This window comes from Rosa chinensis, chromosome 6 (genome assembly GCF_002994745.2).
Source record: "Rosa chinensis cultivar Old Blush chromosome 6, RchiOBHm-V2, whole genome shotgun sequence".
Taxonomy (NCBI): Eukaryota; Viridiplantae; Streptophyta; class Magnoliopsida; order Rosales; family Rosaceae; genus Rosa; species Rosa chinensis.
This window is the reverse complement of record NC_037093.1, coordinates 20062709-20083850: the sequence shown is the minus strand read 5'-3', so window position 1 is coordinate 20083850 and position 21142 is coordinate 20062709. Positions and strand designations below refer to the sequence as shown.

At 36.8% G+C, this 21142-nt stretch overlaps 2 protein-coding genes and 1 pseudogene across 2 annotated transcripts; all 3 read right to left on the bottom strand.

The window, feature by feature from the left end:
- Positions 1 to 7839: 7839 nt before the first annotated feature.
- Positions 7840 to 9437, bottom strand: LOC121049668. Its single transcript, XM_040507573.1, has 2 exons — positions 9277 to 9437; positions 7840 to 9053 (listed from the first exon to the last, which is right to left on the bottom strand). Exons 1-2 carry the CDS (start codon positions 9407 to 9409, stop codon positions 8332 to 8334), a joined length of 855 nt encoding a protein of 284 aa, XP_040363507.1. The 5' UTR covers positions 9410 to 9437; the 3' UTR covers positions 7840 to 8331.
- A 3-nt stretch (positions 9438 to 9440) lies between these two features.
- LOC121049975 lies at positions 9441 to 12402 on the bottom strand. The gene is made up of 5 exons (XM_040508478.1): positions 12042 to 12402; positions 11885 to 11943; positions 11528 to 11776; positions 9483 to 10359; positions 9441 to 9447 (listed from the first exon to the last, which is right to left on the bottom strand). Exons 4-5 carry the CDS (start codon positions 10352 to 10354, stop codon positions 9441 to 9443), a joined length of 879 nt encoding a protein of 292 aa, XP_040364412.1. The 5' UTR covers positions 10355 to 10359; positions 11528 to 11776; positions 11885 to 11943; positions 12042 to 12402.
- A 1855-nt stretch (positions 12403 to 14257) lies between these two features.
- LOC112171011 lies at positions 14258 to 16129 on the bottom strand (annotated as a pseudogene).
- Positions 16130 to 21142: the final 5013 nt, after the last annotated feature.

Sequence of the window (21142 nt, the reverse complement as noted above, 5' to 3'; positions counted from 1 at the left end):
GGTTGCAGGATGAAATTTGATGAAAAGCACAGTTCAGAAGAACAACTGAAAATGATAGAAGTTCCATTGACTGAAACAGAGAGAGAAAGCATAAAGTGGATCAAGGATAACTACAAACGAAAAATGACAGTGACAGAACTCAAAGACAACCCTCAGCAAGGAGAAGATTCGTAAGTACGCAGCTCTTTAAAAATGTCAATATAATCATTATAAAGTTCAAAATCATTTACTTCAATTTTTATATGGTGAACAGATTGGATTGCGGACTTTTTGTAATGTACACAATGGAGAAAATTTCGAAAAAAGGGACAGTTCCAAAGAAGCTCACAAAGGATGATATTTTGAAATTTAGAGCTGATGTGGTAAAATCATTTGCAGAAAGTAGGCACAGCTGGAACTCACAACATAATGAAGTGTAGAAATTTGTTTAGGGAATAGGATAGGTTATATAGGTTATATAGGAAATGACCATATAGGTTATTTAGTCATTTCCAAATATTAAAAAATTTCCTTTTTTTAATATTTTCTTGCAGATATTGCTTCAGTATATAAAATTTTGTCTGATATGAAACCTTTTAAAGTAAGTAAATGGCTAAGTTACAGAGAAACTGAATGTCACTGGAAATGGCGACCTGAATGTCACTGCCCAAGTCACTGTCTGTCTCAAGTAATTGGCAAAGTCACTGACAACGTAACTGCCAAAGTAACTAGTCAAGACACTGAACAAGTCACCAGCCATGATTTGGCAAAATAATTGTAAAAGGTAATGTCATGAGCAAATACATAAAAGCAAGTAACTGTAAAAAAAATTCATGTCCTTATGTACCCTATAAAGTAACTGGCCAAGTCACTGGCAAAGTAACTGACAAAGTCACTCACTAGCAAAAGACAAGACATTACCAAACTGATCTTTTATTTTTCATTGCAGCGTGCCGCTGCACCGCGACTGCAGCGTTCCGCTGCACAAAACAAACTGTAAAAAAATTTATATCCTTACATGCATTATAAAGTAACTGCCTAAGTCACTGGCCAAGTAACTTAAAAAATAATGTCATGAGCCAATAAATAGAACAAGAAACTGTAAAAATTGAAGTCACTGCTTATGTCACTGTCTATGTTTCAAATTACCTACCCAACCCTTCAACTTCCAGAAAACTGCCACTGGCAGTTATCCTCCCGAGGGCGACTATATCTCTTGGTTCATTTTACAATATCTTTTCACAATTTCAAAATTCAGAGAAACTGCTCAAATATTTTCTCTCTGGCTAAAACAGCGGACAACGACTAATTTCCGCCACCGTCAACTGTGGGTAAGCAAGAGTGATTCACCGACTAAGCCCCAAATTCTACGGTTCTACAAATTTACCGAAAATATTTGAAAATCTGTGCTCGTCAGACAACGGCCGGTAACTTCCTCCTACTTCTTTCATATAATTTCGATTTGAATAGCATGCGTTTTGTTTGAATTAGAAAAGATATTTCAATTAAATGTGGAGTCTCATGAGAAAATGAAATTGAATGCGAGATTTGTTTGACTTACATGTGGAATCTCAAAATGGTGAGATTTGTTTGACTTACATGTGGAATCTGATGAGAAAATTTTGAAATTTGTTTGACTTACATGTGGAATCTGATGAGAAAATGATGATTTCTGTTTCAATTACATGTGGGATTTGATGAGAAAATGAATTTCCACGTTAGTTTTGTTTGAATTACATGTGGGATGATGCCATAAAATTTCAGCATTTTGTCAAAGTTCAATGTCTTTGTCACTGCCCATGTCGCTGCACTGGTCACTGGCTATGATAATGTAACTGGTCATGTCACTGATCATGTCACTGTTTATGTCACTACTTTAAACATGTGCATAAATATGTCACTGGTTATGTAACTATCAAAATAACTATTGAATCATTATCATAAACATGTGCATAAATATGTCACTGGTTATGTAGCTATCAAAATAACTATTGAATTCTAATTTTCTTAACTGTTTACAGGATTTTTTAAAAAAGTTCGAGGAATGGCTGAACTAAAAAGAAAACAAAGTGAGGAATCCAGAGAAGAACAATCTGAAGAACAAAGGTCAGAAGAAACAATTGCGGAAAAGTTAAAACAGATAAAATGGAATAAAGTAAATGAGAGAAAAAGGCGAAAGCAGAAAACTGAAGATGAAGAAGAATCAAGTGAAGATGAGGAAGAAACAACTAAAGTTGAAGAAGAATCTAATGAAGAACAAGTCCGGGGTAAGAAGACGAAGAAGGATAACAAGAAGAAAAGAAGAAACAGGGAAGAAACTGAAGATGAAGGAGAAGAATCTGATGGAGAAGAAGTTCCTGCCAAGAAGAAGAAGAAAATGGATAAAAGGAAGGCAAAAAAAGAGAGTACAAAGAAGAAGGAAGAAACTGACGAGGAAGCAGATACAAAGGATGATGTAGAGGAAAAAGTCCCAGGGAAAAGGAAAAGATATGTAAAAGAGGGTTATGTGCACTATCGCTGCACAATGATTGCTTTTCTGAAAACAATTACAGAAAACAAAGATAAGCTGACTGAAGGGACTTTAGAGCTGCTGCAGAAAACTCCCTTTGCAACGCTGATAGATGCATTCCATGGAGGTTCAATTAAAGAAAAGGATGCAAAGAAATCAGATGATTTAATCACACTTCTGCTACAAGCATACGACAGCGACACAGACCTTTTTGTGTTTGGAAACAGGAAATTCAGAATGTCAACAAGTGATATATCTATGATTTTAGGAGTGCCGGGATCCGGGTTATCAGTACCAAAGACCAAAGAAGGGGCATACAAATCTGACTTTGTGACTAAATACTTTGACAACAAGAAGAGGATCAACAAGGCGGCTGCAGAGGAAGCTTTGAAGAATGCATTGGCAGAAACTCCAGAAACAGGGGAAGAAAAAACGAAACGGGACAGAAATGTTGCCGTTTTAATACTTTTGAACCTTTTCATCAAACTCCTGTTCCCAAACTCTGGAGGAACAATATCTTGGGACTATATAAGAGTCTGTGAAGAGGTGGAAAGTTTGGGAAAATATAGCTGGGCAAAGGAAGTTGGCGACTTCCTTAAAAAATCAATTAAACGAAAAGGAAAAGAATCCCAAAACATGGCAGGTTGCGTGATATTGGTGATGGTAAATTCCCGTACCTTGTTAAAAATTTGTTTATGCATCATTTTGCTGCCCCATAATTAACTACGTATGCTGTTGTAAGTACAAAAACTAGATCAGTGTCATGTCATTGGTCAAGTCACTGGACAGGTAACTTGCCAGGTCACTGTTGATGTTACTGTCAAGTTTATGTCACTGACAATGTCACTGTTTGTGTATTTGCATATGTCATTGCTTATGTTTGTGATATTCATATTGCTAAGCAGCTGTTTGAAAAATAACTAACTAGTTTTCTATTTTTATTTTTTATTTTCCAAACAGTACTGGTTTTGCCACAAGACGGGAGTAGTGCCGCCAATCTCTGGAAGAGAAACTGAAAAACATGGAATAAGAAAGTGGCAATTAAAGACCCTGATAGAAAAAAAAGGGGATTTCAACACCATGGGGAAGTTGAAGGTATGTTAATTTGATGTAGATAAACTAGGTCACTGGTCTTGTTAATGTTGTAGGGTTCCAACTGCTCAAGTCACTGAGCAAGTCATTGACTATGTCACTGCTCATGTTATAGTTATATTTTCATGTCACAGTGCATGTAACTTACTTGGCCAGTTACATAATCAGTTACTTATATCCAATGTTGTAGGGTTCCAACTGCTCAGGTCACTGAGCAAGTCATTGACTATGTCACTGCTCATGTTATTGTTATATTTTCATGTCACAGTGCTTGTAACTTTACATGTCTATGATTGTGTTGTTGTTTTATTTCTGCCACTGCTTAAGTCACTAACAACTTTTGTAATTTTGTTTCAGAAAATCTTTGATAAAGTTAAAGAAGATGCAGAGGAAGAAGATTCTGAGTCTAATACAGACACAGAAAGTAAAGAAAAAAAGAATGATGGGCAAGAAGAAAATGTTGAAACTAGAACCAGTGGAAATATGGTGACGGAGACTGCATCGAATGATAAACAGAAGAAAGAATTAGAGACAAATCTTCAGAAAAAGGAAGAAGAGCTGAGAGAGGTGGAAATAGAGAAAAAAGTCTTGGAAGAAAAAATAAGGAAATTGGAGAAAGAACAGGAAACAAGAGAAAAGAAAGGTGACAACATTAACAATGAGAAGATGGAGATAGAGATAGAAAAGACCGATGAAGAGAAGAATGAATTACAGACAAAGCTCGAGGGAAAGGAAGAAGAGCTAAGTGCTTTGCAAAAAGAATTTGAGGAGAAAGAAAAGGAAATTGCCAAAATAAATGAAGTGTTGAAAATTGAAAATACATTATTGGAAAATGAGGTGTTGAAAATTGAGAAAGCCTCACTGATTAAAAGAGTGAAGCAATTGGAGGGCATAGTAATGGCACTAACTGAGAAGTATGAGTCGCCAATAGCACGTCCAGGTGATGACAACGACTCAACTCCTCCTCCCCCACCACCTAGTTTCCCTCCACCAAAATCAAAGGCCCCTCAGGACAAGCCAACTGACAGAAAGCACTCCAAAAACACAAAATCTCAAAGTGGAATTCAGGGAACTCAATCTCAACCTACCGACTCCACAGCAAGCGGATCTGGGGAACCTCACTCTACTGACCGAGGACATCAGTCACCACTTGAATGCCTTGCCCAAGTAGCTTCACAAGTTCATTCACCAACCTCTCTTGATGTTAAATTGAGAATGACACAAGATGCTTGCACACCGAATACAGCTTGGGTTAATGCATTGTTTGTGTTTCCACCTCCGGGCGCCTTACAAACTCCACCTACAAGAAAAGTCCATTTGGAAGATATGGAAGCAGAGCCACACAAGTATCAGATCATTGTATCACCAGAAGTTCAGCCTGTTTTTGACGTTGAACCGATCAGTTGCTATCCTCATACGGAACAGATGACAAGAGCTGAGTTCACCAAGCCAATATTAGATGACATATCAGGGCAGGACTCAGAATCTATTGGCCTCTATTGCTACGTGGTTAGGACGAAGAGAAACGAGACAGTACAAAAAAAACATCATATTTTCTGGTGGGACGAAGTGAAAGAGCAAAGGCAGAGGGCGAAAATGACCAGAATCAAATCACTGAAAAAGAAAAAAGGACAGACAGCTGAACAGCAGCCAGAGCAGGAAGTGATACATGATTTGACGAATCAAGTGGATGACGATGAAGAAACAGAAAAAAGCAAAATTGAAGTCATAGATTGGCAAAAGCTACCACTGTACAACCTACTTGACATGCCAAATAAAAGCAAATTAGAGAAGTACTGGAACAAGGCAGAACAAAGGTAAAATTTCATGTTACAGCCCACCACCTAGTGATTTCAATTGCAATGTAGCTGGCATAGTCACTAGCCAAGTCACTGTCCAAATCATTTTCAATTGCCATGTAGCCTAGTAACTGGACAAGTCACTGTCCAGATCATTTTCAATTGCCATGTAGCTGGCCTAGTCACTGGCCAAGTCACTGTCCAGATCATGGCAATTGAGATGTAGCTGGCCTAGTCATTGGTCAAGTCACTGTCCAGATCATTTTCAATTTCAATGTAGCTGGCCAAGTCACTGTCCAGATCATTTTCAATTTCCATGTAGCTGGCCAAGTCACTGTCCAGATTATTGGCAAGTGTAAAGTAACTGCCTAAGTCACTGGACTAACACTGTTCTATGTTATGCAGCGTATTATTCTGGGAGGGAAAAGAGCCTGGAAGCGAAATCACAAGGGCAGATGTCAAAATGTTCATAAACAATCTATCAATAGCGAACAACTGATTGATTGCTATGGGGAAATATTGAAGGATGAAATGCAAAATGAAAGTTCACAAAATTTGGGAAGATCTGCTTTTATGCATAGCATGTGTTGGGTAAGTATGGCGAGCAATTTCTATAAAAATTAAATCCTTATCTCTCATTCTTTGTTTATTTATAACTCGTTCTATGTATTTCTTTCTTTCTTTTTTTAAATAGTATTCGACAATACATTTAACTGTGAGAAACCTCCATCAATACTTGTGTGAGCCGCTGTTCCAAAACATGGGAAAATGCAGCATGCTTTTCTTCCCAATTACCCATAATGAAGAATTTCACCACACGCTATTGGTCTTTGACAAGGACATACCGCAATGGCTGCATTTTGATTCACTGAAACCAAGAAGAGCAGGAACAGGACAGTGCTTTAAAAGCATAAAAAAATTGGTAAGAAACTTCTTACTGACCATGTATCTGACCATGTAACTATCACTCACTAATCTGTTAAAAAATACAGGTTGAAATGGTCGAGCTGTGGATGAGAGCAGTAAAAGATCAAGCAGACGATATGCTGCAGCAAGGCTGCCGAATGAGCTTTGACTCTTGTCAAAGCACCCACACAAAATTAAAGATGGTTGAAAGTATTTTGAGCGATGATGAGATAAGAACAATAAGGTGGATAAAGGAAAATTATGACGGTGGAAGGATCCCTTTGAACCATGCCAGAATCTGCCCCCAACAAGACGAAGGATCGTAAGTCTATATTCAAAAATTTAAAATGATGACTTTACTGTTACTAAGTTGGTCAAAATCATTAACATGAAAACTTTTTAATTGACAACAGATTAGATTGCGGAGCTTTTGTAATGTATTACATGGACAAAATGGCAAAAGAGGAGAAGATGCCAAACAAAGTCACCAAAGCTCAGATCATGAAATTCAAAGCTCAAATATTCAAAAAATTTGCTGAACATAAGCAGAGCTGGAACTCAGCAAATTAAGAATTTTAGATATTTGTTTGTTTACTTCAGAAATTCAGAAATTTGTTGTTTACTTCAGACTATGACTTGTATGGATCTTTTTATTCAAGATTAATGCATCTTCTGAATTCATAGGACAAGTCACTAACTCGCCCAGTGTCAAAGTAACTGGCCAAGTCACTGTCCATGTAACTGATAAAGTAACTGGCCAAGTCACTGTCCATGGCTAAATCACTATCCATGAAAATGCGGAAGTCACTGTCCATGTATATGGCGAAGTCATTGCCCAAGTCACTGTCCATGCATATGGCGAAGTCACTGGCCATGTGAAGTCGCTGGCCAAGTCACTGTCCATGTATATGGCGAAGTCACTGGCCAAGTCACTGTCCATGGCCAAGTCACTGTCCATGTAACTGAAAAAGTAACTGGCCAAGTCACTGTCCATGGCCAAGTCACTGTCCATGTATCTGAAAAAGTAACTGGCCAAGTCACTGTCCATATAACTAACAAAATAACTGGCCAAGTAAAGTCGCTGGCCAAGTCACTGTCCATGTAAATAAGGAAGTCACTGGCCAATGAGTTGGGCAAGTGAAGTCACTGGCCAAGTCATAGGAAATGTATGTAACTGAACATGTACCTAAGCATGTAGATGAATATGTGCCGCTGCAACGCAATGGCAGCGTTCCGCTACCAATTAACAAACCAAAGTTGGTGTTGATGCTTCATTTTTTAATTATCATTAATATTTGCAGCGTGCCGCTGCACCGCAAAAACCAAAAAAAAATTTTACAGCTAATTTTTTTTATTTTGCAGCGTTCCGCTACCAATAACCAAATCTATAATCAGTGATCCAACTACAAGTAATTGAACAAGAAACTGCCAAGATAACTAAAAACTAATGTCAATGGACAAGTCAATGTAAATCTAAAGAAAATGGTTGTCACTGTACATGTAACTATTAAAAACCTGTAGGACAAGAATACTGAAGAATTTATAAAAGAAGAAAGCAGATACACTGTCTCATAGTCAAAAAAATTCCAATGAGTAAGCACTTCTTATCATTTATTGAAAAAAATGAAAAATCAAAACAAAACTTCAAACTGTATTGGAGTCACTTGCTATGTTACTTGCCATGTCACTGTTAAAGGCATGTAAGCAGAATAGAACCTATATCGGAGCTGTACAACTCTTTCTGTTGTGACCATCACATTTTCCGCACCTACCACACTTGATCACCCTGGTTTGCTCGCTCCTTTTTTTGAACCTCTTCTTTCTAGGCCTTCCCGGTGGTCTTCTAGTCAAAGGAGGCTGCAACATCACCGCATCTCTACCAAAATCATGCACTTGCTTCGAAATAGAGGGAAGAGGATTAATTGGGAAAGAATAAGTTTCTCGATATTTCTCCACCTTGTACAGCTCATTGACATACAAATACGGGGAAGAACCATGTTGTTGGATCACTACAAGGGCATGGGAACATGGGAAGCCATACAGCTGTCATTCTCCACAAGAACAAAAGTGAGTTTCCAAATTTACCATGCTATTGTACTTCTGGCAGTGAACTTCATACACATAGGTATCAGATCTGCTCACTCTCCAATGCCTTCCGACATCCAAATTCTCCTTCAGCTTCTTTTCAATCACCGGGCACAACTCAGAGAACCATTCTTGAGCATCCTGCTTCCGAGCAGCAATTGAAGCCATGGACTTCACTCTAATCCCATCATTAATATCAAGAATAGGAAGACTCTTCAAAGGCAACACCCAATTATTGAAAGACTTAGCCAAGTTATTTGTCATTTCACCAAATCTTTCGCCGTTAAAGTACGCCATACACCAGTTCTCCTTCAGAAGATCCTCCAGAAATTGAGCAACTATGTCGCCACCTTCACTCCTCAAGATTTCCATGTTGAACTCATACATCTCCGGTGTGCGAGAATAAGCACAACACATAAACAAGTAAGGAATCCGATCCTTAAGGTAAGAACCAGCTGGAAATTTGTCAGAAAGGTTAGCCATCAGATGTCTAAAACAAAACACATGTGGATTATTGGGAAACACACTAGGGAAAGCACTAAGAAGCCCAACATGACGATCAGAAATGAACGTCACCCTCCTCATAGGGTGTTTTGCAAACTCTTCAGCCAAAACCTCAAGAAAAAATCTCCAATTACTCTCATTTTCAGAATCGACAATAGCATAAGCAACTGGATACAAGCCTGAACAGAAAAACAAAAATGATGTCACTGTCATGTAACTGTTAATGTCACTGACCATGTCGCTGACATAACTGCATATTACTTGACAGTGACATGGCCAGAGACATGTCATTCAAATCACAGAACATTTAAGTCATTGGACATGTAACTGTCAATGAACATGTAACTGACAATGTCAGTAGAAAGAAAAATAAAAAACTAGAAATAATGAAGGAGATTCAACCTTGATTGGCATCCTTTGCCGATGCAGCAATAATCTGCCCCTTGTACTTGTTGGTAATGAATGTAGCATCAATGAAAAGAATAGGTCTACAAAATTGGAAACCCTTCATCCATGCACCATAGGTCACAAACATACGCTGAAACCTGTGTGTTTCTTGATGAAACTCAACCGCTATCCTAGAGTCGGGGTTTGACTTCATAACAGACTCACTGAACCAAAGTAGCTGAGAATAAGACTCAGCTTCATCACCATGCAGGGCTGTTTTTGCCAACTCCGTACCATACCAAACAGTACGATAAGGAACATCCAAACCATAATCACTCTTGATCTCATCAGCTATATCAATTGGCTTTTTGTTTGGATTCGCACGAATCTTATCAAGCACAATAGACTTGACAACCTTGGATCCCATCATCTTACTCTTCTGCAAACGAATCACACCATGACAAGTGTGAACATTAACCAACCTTTTAATCATAAAGAAACCATTAACCCTGCATAAATAAGCCTTCACAAGCCAATTGCAGCCCTGAGAATGTTTCTTAGAACACTGAGCAATAACACGAACCGTGTCATTTCTAACAAACTCATATGAAAAACCAATTTCTATGGCATACTTACGCAGCTTATCTCTAAACTCAACAACCCCACCCTCAAACTTTTGGCCTTCAGAATGAATATAACTCTCCCAACCTTTCGTCATATAACTCTTCGGTGCCTCTGCCCTATAACACCCCAAATAATCATTCTCCTCAAGCATGGTACTAGAATCCTCACACATTGTATTACTCACCACGCTTTCACTAATAGAAGGCAAATCAGTCACAAACACTTCAACGAAATCAGAATTGTAACGAACCAAATTCCTAAAAATCATTCTCATATCAACTTCACTCTCTAGAAAACATGAACTAGAATCCGGAGGAATAATGTACCTCAACATGAAATTTCCTTGAATCAAATCCGGAAAACGAGAGCGTATTGAATTGCATAGGTCAACAAACGACCAATTATGCAACAATGGAACTGTCGCTGCTTCACCAGAATAAATAAACTTGACAACATAGCTAGAATCCATAACAACTGCACAAGAATAAAACAAAATCACTATCCATGTCACTACTACGAAAATCAACAGAATCAACACAAACAAGTCACTGCCAAAGTAACTGTTACAGCCTGAACAAAACAGCAGTATTAAAAATGTAACTGGCCATGTCACTGATAAAAAAAAACACAGTATAGAACATATATAGTACGGCAATAGCACAAAACATCATCAACAATTCAACATATAATTGACTCGACGAAGGAGAAGAACACAGTAATCCAAAACGAACAATTCAACAATTTAACACAAACAACAAAAAAACACTGCAAAAAAAAAAAAAAACGAACAAATTCACAGATAGAAGGCTTACAGATCAAATCAGAGAAAACCAGAGAGAGGAAGAAATACAGAAACTGTAACCAAGCACTGAGTCGACGAAGAAGAAGAACACAATAACGTGATCAAGACGAACACAGACGAAGCCAAAGATCCAGAAAACGAGAAGAGCCGCGGAAGCTCCAAAACCACTCAAAACTGAGATTTCAGATCGTTGGAGAGGCACAAAACTAAATCAGAAGCTTCCGACGGAGAGGGCGGAGAAGAAAGAATCTCGGAAAGAGATCTCTGAACAAATCGAATAGGAAGGTTTCTGGAGAGAGAAATTTGAGCTCGCAGATTTTGAAATAGAAGGTTATAAAGGTTTATTACCGTAGGGGCAGAATCGGAATGATATAAATTAAAAACTGACCTTTTGTAACATGACCTCATTATTCATAAGGACTAAATTAATATTAATAACAATTCACAGTGGACCTTTCTATCAAGTGGAAAACAATATGACCTTATTATCATTTCACTCTCTAAAATGACATTTTCAATCATTTCCCTTATAAAATAATAGGAATGTGTATTGAGTGATTAGGGGTGTGTATTTAAAATTTCTCATATATATATATATATATATATATATATTAATATGTGGTTATACGAGGGATTTAAACATATGATGACTTGATTGATAATATAAGTCCTAAAATGCACTTATGAGCAATTCGTATTGATTTTTGTGGTTTCTGATGACAGTCTTAAAGGAATATTAGAACATAAAATATGATCATATACAATAATAATTGTAGTAGAATGAATTATATATCAAACAGCTGATCATAAGATGTTTTATCGTTGGTATTACTTAATTACCTTTCTAGTACAGCTTCCGCCATCGCTACCAAGTACCACCAGCTAAAATTCTGCCCTCCTGCTCACACCATAAATGCCTGCGATGACCTCCTCCTCCACCACCTTTGTCACCACCACCGTGATTATCAGGGCCATTTCTGTAAGGACAAGGCAACATTGTATCTGCAAAGCCTTCAGAAATGCAAATTTCAGCGATGTGCTTTTGAAAAAATGTCAGTAGCAAAGAAACGAATCCCAAAACCATAAGCTCTGCAATCCAACAACAACAACAGCAACAAAAAAATGCAATCAGAAGCAAAAACAGAAATGCAATACAAAAGAATAAATAAAAAAATCATCTAAAAAGAAATTACTCACCTGCTTTAACTATCTCTAGAGCTTCAAGCAAACCGGCTTTTTTTTCTACGTTCAAACCACTGAAACCAGCAAATTAAAAGGAAGGTAATTAAACCATGCGTACAATTCAAATGAAACGACATAATCAACAAGCAGAAACATTTTGTTTATTACGTACATGTCCAACCAGGTGAAGAACCTTTTCCAAAACTATAGAAATGAGAATGATGCTGAAACAGACACCGGCGACAGCCCACGTTGGCGTCTGATCGAGCTCTCTGCTTCCTGCGCCACCACCACCGGCCATTTTTGAACCCGACCAGCCACGCCTCAATCAATCTCAACAAATTGGCCCTTATTAAATTAACCAACAATGACAAAGAAAAGAGATCATTAATTTAATTAAGAATCATCGTGATCATCATCATCAATCAGGATGATTATGATACAGAAGAAAAAAAGAGTACTAGAAATTCGGGTTATGCTTAATTATGGTGAGTTTTTCTTTATTTGGTTTTTGTAAGGGAAGATCAAACAGCTGGCGGCTCCCGGTTGTCCTTTGCTAATGGATTCCACGACAACGATGTTTGGGGTGTTTAATTTCCTGTTTGCCAGTACCATAAAAAGAAAACTTGAAACTGAAACGTAGGAGGAGTTTATGGTTAGCCTGAATGCCTGATTATCAAAGTGATCGACATACAAAATTGATACAATTTTGAATTTCGGACAATCAATTCCTTCAGAGAAATTTTAAATTTTCAGGTTGAGAATATTAAATGAGATAATTAATGTTTATATATTATGAATTCCCACATTTTCATTTAAATCTCATAGTTTGTTTCTTTATCCAATTTTTTTTTTTAAACTGTTTTTTTTTTTAAGAGAATCAAAGGATTTCACTCCTACCCCCATGGTAACTCGAATCCATGACTTCGTACATAGGTAGTGGGTGCTCTAACCACTGAGCTAACACCACATCGTCCAAATACATTGTCAAAGAATTCCATCGAACGTCCAAAGAGTACGTTCAAAAACTCAAACTATAAATAAAGTGATCAAATTGATTCTAACGAATGGAAAGTATCTAAGACTTTGAATCTCACTAGAGAAGAACGCACATTAAGATTTAGAAACCATTTTACTAAAAAACAAACCAAATCAAACAATTAGATGCAAGAAGTTTAGAAAATCACTGTTCATAAACTCAAGCTAGAAACAAAGTGATCAAATTGTTTGAAATAATGGAAAACATCTAGGATTTTGAATCTTACTAGAACAACGCATTGAAAAATTTAGAAGGCTGGCTATATGGTCATTCGATGAACGTTCGAGATTGTTTAAACCATGGCACGTATACTCCAGACTATGGGAAAAAAGAACAGAAGAAGTCAAGAAGGGACAAAAATTAACAACTTTATGAAAACTTTTTTTTGTTTTTTTAGGGTGACATCCTTGCCAAAGCTGGTCTGGATGCAGAGATTAGAGCTCAATTCATGAAGCAACCCCCTCCACAAGTTATTTGACTTGTTTCTAGCTTGCTTGATGACTTGTGTGAAAGTCCTAGAATTAGGATTATATACGCTGAGATGTGATTTGTCTTTACTTTGTTAGGCCTTTCCATCCCATACCACCACAAAAAAAAATAAACAACTTTACATGAATTGGTTTTAACTATAAATCCCGTCCAAAGTTCCATATAAGTTATGATTACAAAAATATCTGAAATCACCTTCATACCTACGAATGTAAGAGAGAAAAAGGTTCTATTTTTGAAACGCAACAAACATCCTTTGGATGTATCCTGTTATCTGTACAAGTGAACCCTCAACTCTTCCGGGATTGTTAACATCCCCACTTGGGGAATTCTTCTGCTCATCTTGAATAATGAATCTAAGAAAATCAGAAGGCAAAATAATTCTGGAAGGAAAAAAAAAAAAACAATGACTCATATAATCTAAATCCGAGAGCGGAAAGTCTTTATACCAGTCAAACCTATTTTGCCATTCTAAGAATTGCCTCTTCAATATATTATATTCCCGCAATTCCTTCGACTCAAGCTTCATGGGACAAGCATCAAATGTCAATTCCACAGCGCAAAGGTCATCAAAGAGTTCTGGTCCAACGCTCTCGCTAATGTCATTGGATGTTTGCTTCTTCTCTGACACTACAGAAATCAAGGTGTCAAACTTGTCATTCTTATAAAGAGATTTTCCCTGTCTACGACAGGTTGAAGAGCCTTTAGCTGCAACCGGCTGATATAAAAAGAAAGGTTCAGACCTTTGAAAGTCGCACCATTTCTCTTCTCCATCATTAGCAAGGGAAGTCACTTGATCATCAAGAACCTCTTGATCGGAATTGGAAAAAGCCATTTCGCTGGCAACCCGCATGACCTCATCAAAGCTGTGTAAGCTCTGCCTCTACTGAAAATCTGCCTGATTGTTCCTCGGAATTTGGACACCCATTATATTCATGAAGTGTAAGCAACACAGGAAGAGGAAGTACCGGACCCACAAGGGCTTCACCAGGTTGCACTTTCTTTGACCACTCATTGCTGCGGCATGACGGCTTCGTAGGCATCCTTAAAATGAAAGGAGGCAACTGAGTTACTGAGATAGGTCTGGTACGGCAGAGAATTCCAAAGCCACCCTCTTTTTGTTCACAAGCACTTCAAGAATTTCAGGATGGTTAGAAAAAGCCAATTGCAGAAGCTCCATAGGTAACTCTGACCACAATCTCCTCAAAACAACTTCGTGTAAGCTTGCTGGCAAGCTGATGTCATTTAAAACAATTGTAATAGCAGGAGATGATCTTAACTGACCGAAACCGCATTCATGTAACTTCTTGCATAATACTTCATGAAATTCCGGGCTAAAGAGTTCATTCCCTTGAGGAACCTTAGAGGGCTTTTTTATTTTTGCATCCAAGACTTCATCAAGATTGCCATTTAGATAACTACAGAGGTAGTCAAGTTCAAGGTACTTAAATCTTCAAGGAAATTTGTATTCCTCATGTTCAGGAGAGTAGAGCAAATGATCCTTAAAATGCAGCAACTCTCCATGTGATTCTTCTACTTCTTTTATAGAATCCCATGACGCACAACATCTCTGTAAGTCTAGCTTCCCTGAGGACATTAGCCTTATCAGTGTAAAACCACCAAATTCATCTGGTTCAGAAAGCAGAGAAGACAAGTCTTTGTTTACAATACCGAAGCCCAGCACTAACTCTTTTTTGTGCTGCCAATCAATCCACTCAGGAAGAGAATCTTTTAAAAACTCTTCTCTTACAAGCCAAATGGTTCAAATTTATCTCCCTTTGTTCTCTAACTGTAGCTTTCTAACTGGAAATGTTTGAGTGCAGGGGTGGGTCACAAATTATATGGATTGCACCAAGTCGTGGAAGGGATCGGCCAGATCCTGTAACAGAAGAATGGTTCCCAGTAAGCTCTTTCCACAATGGCATTCTTGGCTAGACAGTAAAAGATCTGAAGGAAGCTCCCTGGCATAAAAGGATTTTCTAAGCTCCATTATTTTTGAAGCTACTGATCCTACTGGCATTGGGAGGGAAGGTCTATAGGAACAGATATTGAACTCACAATTCCAAAATGAACCCAAGATAATGCAAAAACCAGAATCAGAAGGCCATTTATATGTGTCATCCTATGAGTAGTCTAAAAACATCAATATAGCTTGTTTTGTCGATGCTATGAGCCCATTGCAACACCGGCGTGAATGGCTTGCGCACATCACAAAGAAGTAACAAACTGTCAGAAGCCAAAACAAAGTGAAAGCTATCAGAACTAATCGTTGAAAGCACACGGAACTGCTCCTTTTCAATTGGGGCATACATATGCAACATCTCAATCTTCATCAAATAAGTCACACTACATTCATTGAACCTCAAATCAACTAAGAAAATTGCATCTGAACGTGCAACAGTCAAAACTCTAGGATGCCAACTGAACTCACAACTTAACCACTTATAATTTCCAGAACTACCATAACCATTATTGTCCCACAGGACTTTCAATCTGGTCCCTTTAAAATATGAATTTGAAATATCGTTGTCTAGACGAGATTCCAAATCAAACAAGAATAAAGCACCATTCTCTAACAAAACCACACTTTCTTCCAGCACATGCGGACTCCAACAAGCATGTACAACACAGCAAGCCTTGAAGACCGTACCACCCACATACACTAACCTAACACTATTTGAATTCGAACCAAAATCTCCAACCTTTACTATAAACCAATGCACAGAGTACATAGTTAATCCTATAATCTAGAAACTAACATAACAAAAACTTTTCCAAACTTTCAGGGACAAGAGTTTGCACTGAAAACAGAGGAAAGATTCCGTTTTTAATCTCCTTCCCCTGTTTTGTTATTTAGTAAATGATCCTATTTATGGCTTTCAGTAGAAAATACTGGATTTATGATTGTTTTTTATTTTTATTTGAGACAGTCCACTCTCATATAAGAAGCTCATTTATAGGATAACTTAATTGAACTACTACACAATCTTCAGAAATTTAATTCGTCAAAGAAGTTCAAAATCTCTACTTATTTTAACTGGTAAATACATTAGGTGAGACCAATTTTTTCAATTTAAATCATTAACAACCTGATAAACTGTAATATATGACATCTATCATAATAGATTGATTCCTTGCCAATACCAAAACTGCTATATATTTTCTTTCCATTGCAGGGCATTTTAAGAGCACTGGTTGAAATTCCGGAACCTTACATTTGCATCAGAAGTTAACATTGATCAAAGATGCAAAAATTAGATTGGAAGAGACGAATGACTCCATCTATTGATGTAAGCTTCAACATGCTGGTCTTCTATGTTTGTTACATGGGACTGGACTGGATTGGAGTAACTTATGTAAGAAAATAAGACTCATCTCACGTTTGGCACACATGAGGACTCAATTAAATGAGATTAGAGAGTCCCCGCATCAGCTCCCGACCTTCTTACATAGAACCCCCAAATCTCATCGGACTGTGGAAGCACGGGCTTCAACAACACATTAGTCTCTCATTCCCTTTCGCGCGCTTCAACCTCGTCTCTCCACTCTCGATCGCGCATCATCCTCCTTGAACTTCTATGTTCAATTTCTTTTCTATGTCATGCTCCTTTTGCTTTGATTCTGATTCCCTCTTCCCTTCAACCCCGTCTAGCTTCTTCTTCTCATGTATCTACTGTGATTTGTTAAATTAAAGACTATGGATTGATTTTCTATTAACAATTGTTTATGGGTTGTAATAATTGGTGTCTGGGTAGCTTGATTTGCTAAGAATTGATCAATTTCAAGATTGGGTTTTTTTTTTCTTTTAACAATGTCTGTGTTTTTATCTTCTTCTTTGGTTGGTTGTTTTCATTGATTTTGAATGTTGATCAATTCTGGGTTTTTTCTTTCTTTTAACAACGTCTGTGTTTTTATCTTCTTATTTGGTTGTTTGTTTTCATTGATTTTGGATGTTGATCAATTCTGGGTCAAGTAACTGTAACTGGTCATGTAACTGGTCACGTAACTAACCATGTAACTGACCAAGTAACTGTAACTGGTCACGTAACTGACCATGTCACTGACCAAGTAACTGACTGGTCATGTAACTGACCATGTCACTGACCAAGTAACTGACCATGTCACTGACTGGTCATGTAACTAGTCAAGTAACTGACCGTGTCACTGGTCAAGTAACTGACCATGTCACTGACCAAATAACTGTAACTGGTCACGTAAGGGATACAATTTCTGGATTTGTCTTTAGCTTTCTCATTCCAATTTTCTTTTCTTCTCACAAACTCATAAAATCATTCATGTCTCTACAAATTACCAACTTTTAGTCCAATACACAAACAAACATGGGATATGACTATTTTGACTATTTTGCTCTTTAGTCCTAAGCAGTACCAAACATGGGTCAGGTATTAACATAGCATATCCCAGGTTAGAAGAGTCCTAGACTATTATAGGAAATAAGGTGGGGGATAATAGTCCCACGTAACAAACACCACCTAGGAGTCCTGAAGACATGAGGAGTCCTGCGGGGTTAGGAAACTTGAGTGCTCTAGGCAGTGGCGGAGCCAGAATTTCATATCAAGTGGGGCACTCAGAAGTTAAAAAAAAATAAAAAAATTTGAAATTTAAAATATATACCAATATTTTAATAAAATATATAAAATAAAATAAAATTGCCATAAGATTAATATTTTTCTTAACATTACATATTTTATTAGTAAAATTTATAGCTTTAGATATTAGACAATTTTCCATATGGAGACATAATTTGTTTTTAATTTTTAAAACTATAAAGGAAAACTGTGTTAATATTCTTAAAAAGAACAAAAAAAATTAAAAAACCCATCCTCCCCTCATGCATGATTCGAACCTGGGACCAGTTGTATACTACTTGCATGCCTTGCCACTAAGCCAAATTGGCTGACAACGAAATTTACGAAGTCTAGCAAACTTATTCTCGTTTTTATGTACGGTTAGTAAAAAAAAATATAAAAGTGAGTGGGGCACAGGACCCACTGAGTCCCCACGTGGCTCCGCCCCTGGCTTTAGGAGACCATGTTGCTTCAAGATTACTTAAGAAAGCTAAAAAATATTCTAGAAACTTGGGATTTGCAGTAAATAAAGATACCTAAGTATACTTGGGTTTCTTGGACGCAAAAGGAGTGAATTTTAAGTTAAATAATTCTTTTTGCCGTGAGATATACAAGGGGGTCTAGAAAGTGACGTTTTTAGAGTTATCTTGGAGAGTTTCAAGGGATTACAACATACAGAAAGGATGAAATCAAGTCCAAATACACTTCTTGTTGCCCATACTCCTTCTTTGGCCGAAATAAAGAAATAAAATCAGAAAATATTCATGTAAATTCGACAAATAATATTTCCCTAGAATCAATGTGCAATTTTGAAGGCTTCTCATTGGCTGGATGACACAAGAATCATGACATGAAATTATTTAATTGGCTAAAGCTGTGTGGATCAATAAGATAATTCCTAGAAATTAAAAGAATGATCCAGAAGGCCTAGACATCCCCTATATATGGATGCACCCTTGAGATGTTTCATTCATTCATTCTTTTATTCTTTTCATATGCCAAAACTCTCTCCATTCTCTAGTTCTTAGTTCTGTGTCTTCAAGCCAAGGAGGAGGAGAAGAAGGAGCCGTGAGCATCATCTTGCCTAGCCATCATCCACCCTTGTGTCATAGCCTTGAGGAGACTTGCTTTCAAGATCTTCAACGTCCAACGTCTCAAGTGTTCATCATTCATCCTTCATGGTGTAATTTTATCTTTTTCCTTATGAACTTCTTTAAGTTTTGTTGGTTTGATTTCGTGAACTATATAATTAGTTAACACATAACGTTAAGGGAAAAGTTTAAAGCCAGTCTTTATGCTTGAATGAAATTTGCGATTTCTTTATAGTTAGTTTCTATGTTGCTTATGTGAGTTTGCTCAATTGGTTTTGCTTTATTGAAATCTTTTATGTGCTGATTTTAATTGGTTCAAAACTTTTGGGATTTGCATGTAATTGGTGCTAGATTTAGGTTAACAATTCACCTAATAGTTTTGTAACCCTAAATCATAAGTTGTAAAGGTGGACAAAAGTCAAAATCAATTAAGGAGGATTGTAAACAGATGAACTTTTTCATACTAGGTTGTGCATTTAAGTTGACATCTTTTCTTTGTTCTTCATGCATTAAATATGTTCTTGAGTAGCTAGCGTTGTAGGCTATGATTGCATGTTCAATAGGATTAATTTAGGTGCTTTCACTTAATTAGATTAATTACTCAAGGAAAGTAAAAAATAGAAAATCGTTTGCTTATTAACGTTTCATATGGTCAACTTCTTTCTCATGATATAGAAAATCAAGTATAGGATTTATAATTGGAATTCTTGCATATGGATGTGGTGTTGATCTTTGTTTCTTGTGTTCCATCCTTGTATATATATTTTTACGTTTTTTTTTTATTTTGTTTCTTTTAATTTTTGATTTTAATCTTAAATCCCCCAATTTCAATCTTTTTATTTTTGTTTATTTTTTGTGCATAATACTTCATACTTACATTAATTCTTTATTTATGCAATTACAGGTGTACCCTCAATTCCCGGTTTAAACGATCCCTATTTACTATATACTAACGATGATATTTTTCAGGGTTAAATTGATTGCTACTTTTAGCATATCATATTCAAGTACCACAATTGCGTGCTTGGTGTGGTTGACTAGCAAAATATATTTCTCCTTCTCAAGGCAAGGCATTTTGTTTTTGTAACAGGCACTAGAGCGTTTAATTCTTATAAAATTGTCGTGTACCAGAGTAGGCCTAGGTTTGCTTATTTTGGTGTATGTTCTATTCTGGTTTTGTTTAGTTTTTTTTTTTTTTGAATAAGGACTGGTGCAGCTGCCCTCAAGCCTTAATTAATGAAATTACACAATACATTTTGGGGGGTAGGGGGACATGGTGCTTAAAACCCTGAATTACAATAAGCAACAAGGACCTTGTTTTTTTTTTTTTTTTTTTTTTTTTCACTTTTGGGAAGTTCTATTTATACCTCCTAAAATGGTATTTGGACCTCCAACAATTTTTGGAAGTTTTTAAATCCAATTTTGCCCTTCTAACATTCTCAAAAAAAAAAATTGCCCTTCTGAAAAATGAACAAAATGAAATATTAAAAAAAATAAATAAAATCTGTACCTTCTCTTCTCCCCCCCCCCCCTTCCCCCTCCCTCTTTCTCTTATGGGATACATGAGGATTATTGGGCAATTTTGATTAAAGTAGAATGCTGAAGATTGCAAAATGAAATAAAGGACAAAAAATATAGAGAAGAACAATCGTGAAAATAATTATTGAAAAGTAATTTCTATTTCCTATTGTTTTTGGCTTAATTGCTTCACTTCATGGAGTTGATCGTTAATTGTTATCTTGGTCTTTTTTATGGTTTTTTTTTTTTTGCTAGAGTAGACTATGTTGTTAGCCTGATTTGGGTTTAGGGAAATTGATTTTGATAAAAATCATCCTGTGGTATTGTAAATTGCACGATTTATTAAGAAATAGAAAGAGGTTCATAAGAATATCCAAGCTTACAAGGCAAATTGTGTTAAGTCATGGCTATAAATTGAATTTTAAGAGATAAAAAAAAATATTACTAGGAAATTTGTATTGGAAAAAATTGTGTGGATACAAAAAAGGGCAAAATTGGAAGTTTTGTGTAAATTTTAGAATGAGAGGTCCAAATACCAATTTAGGAG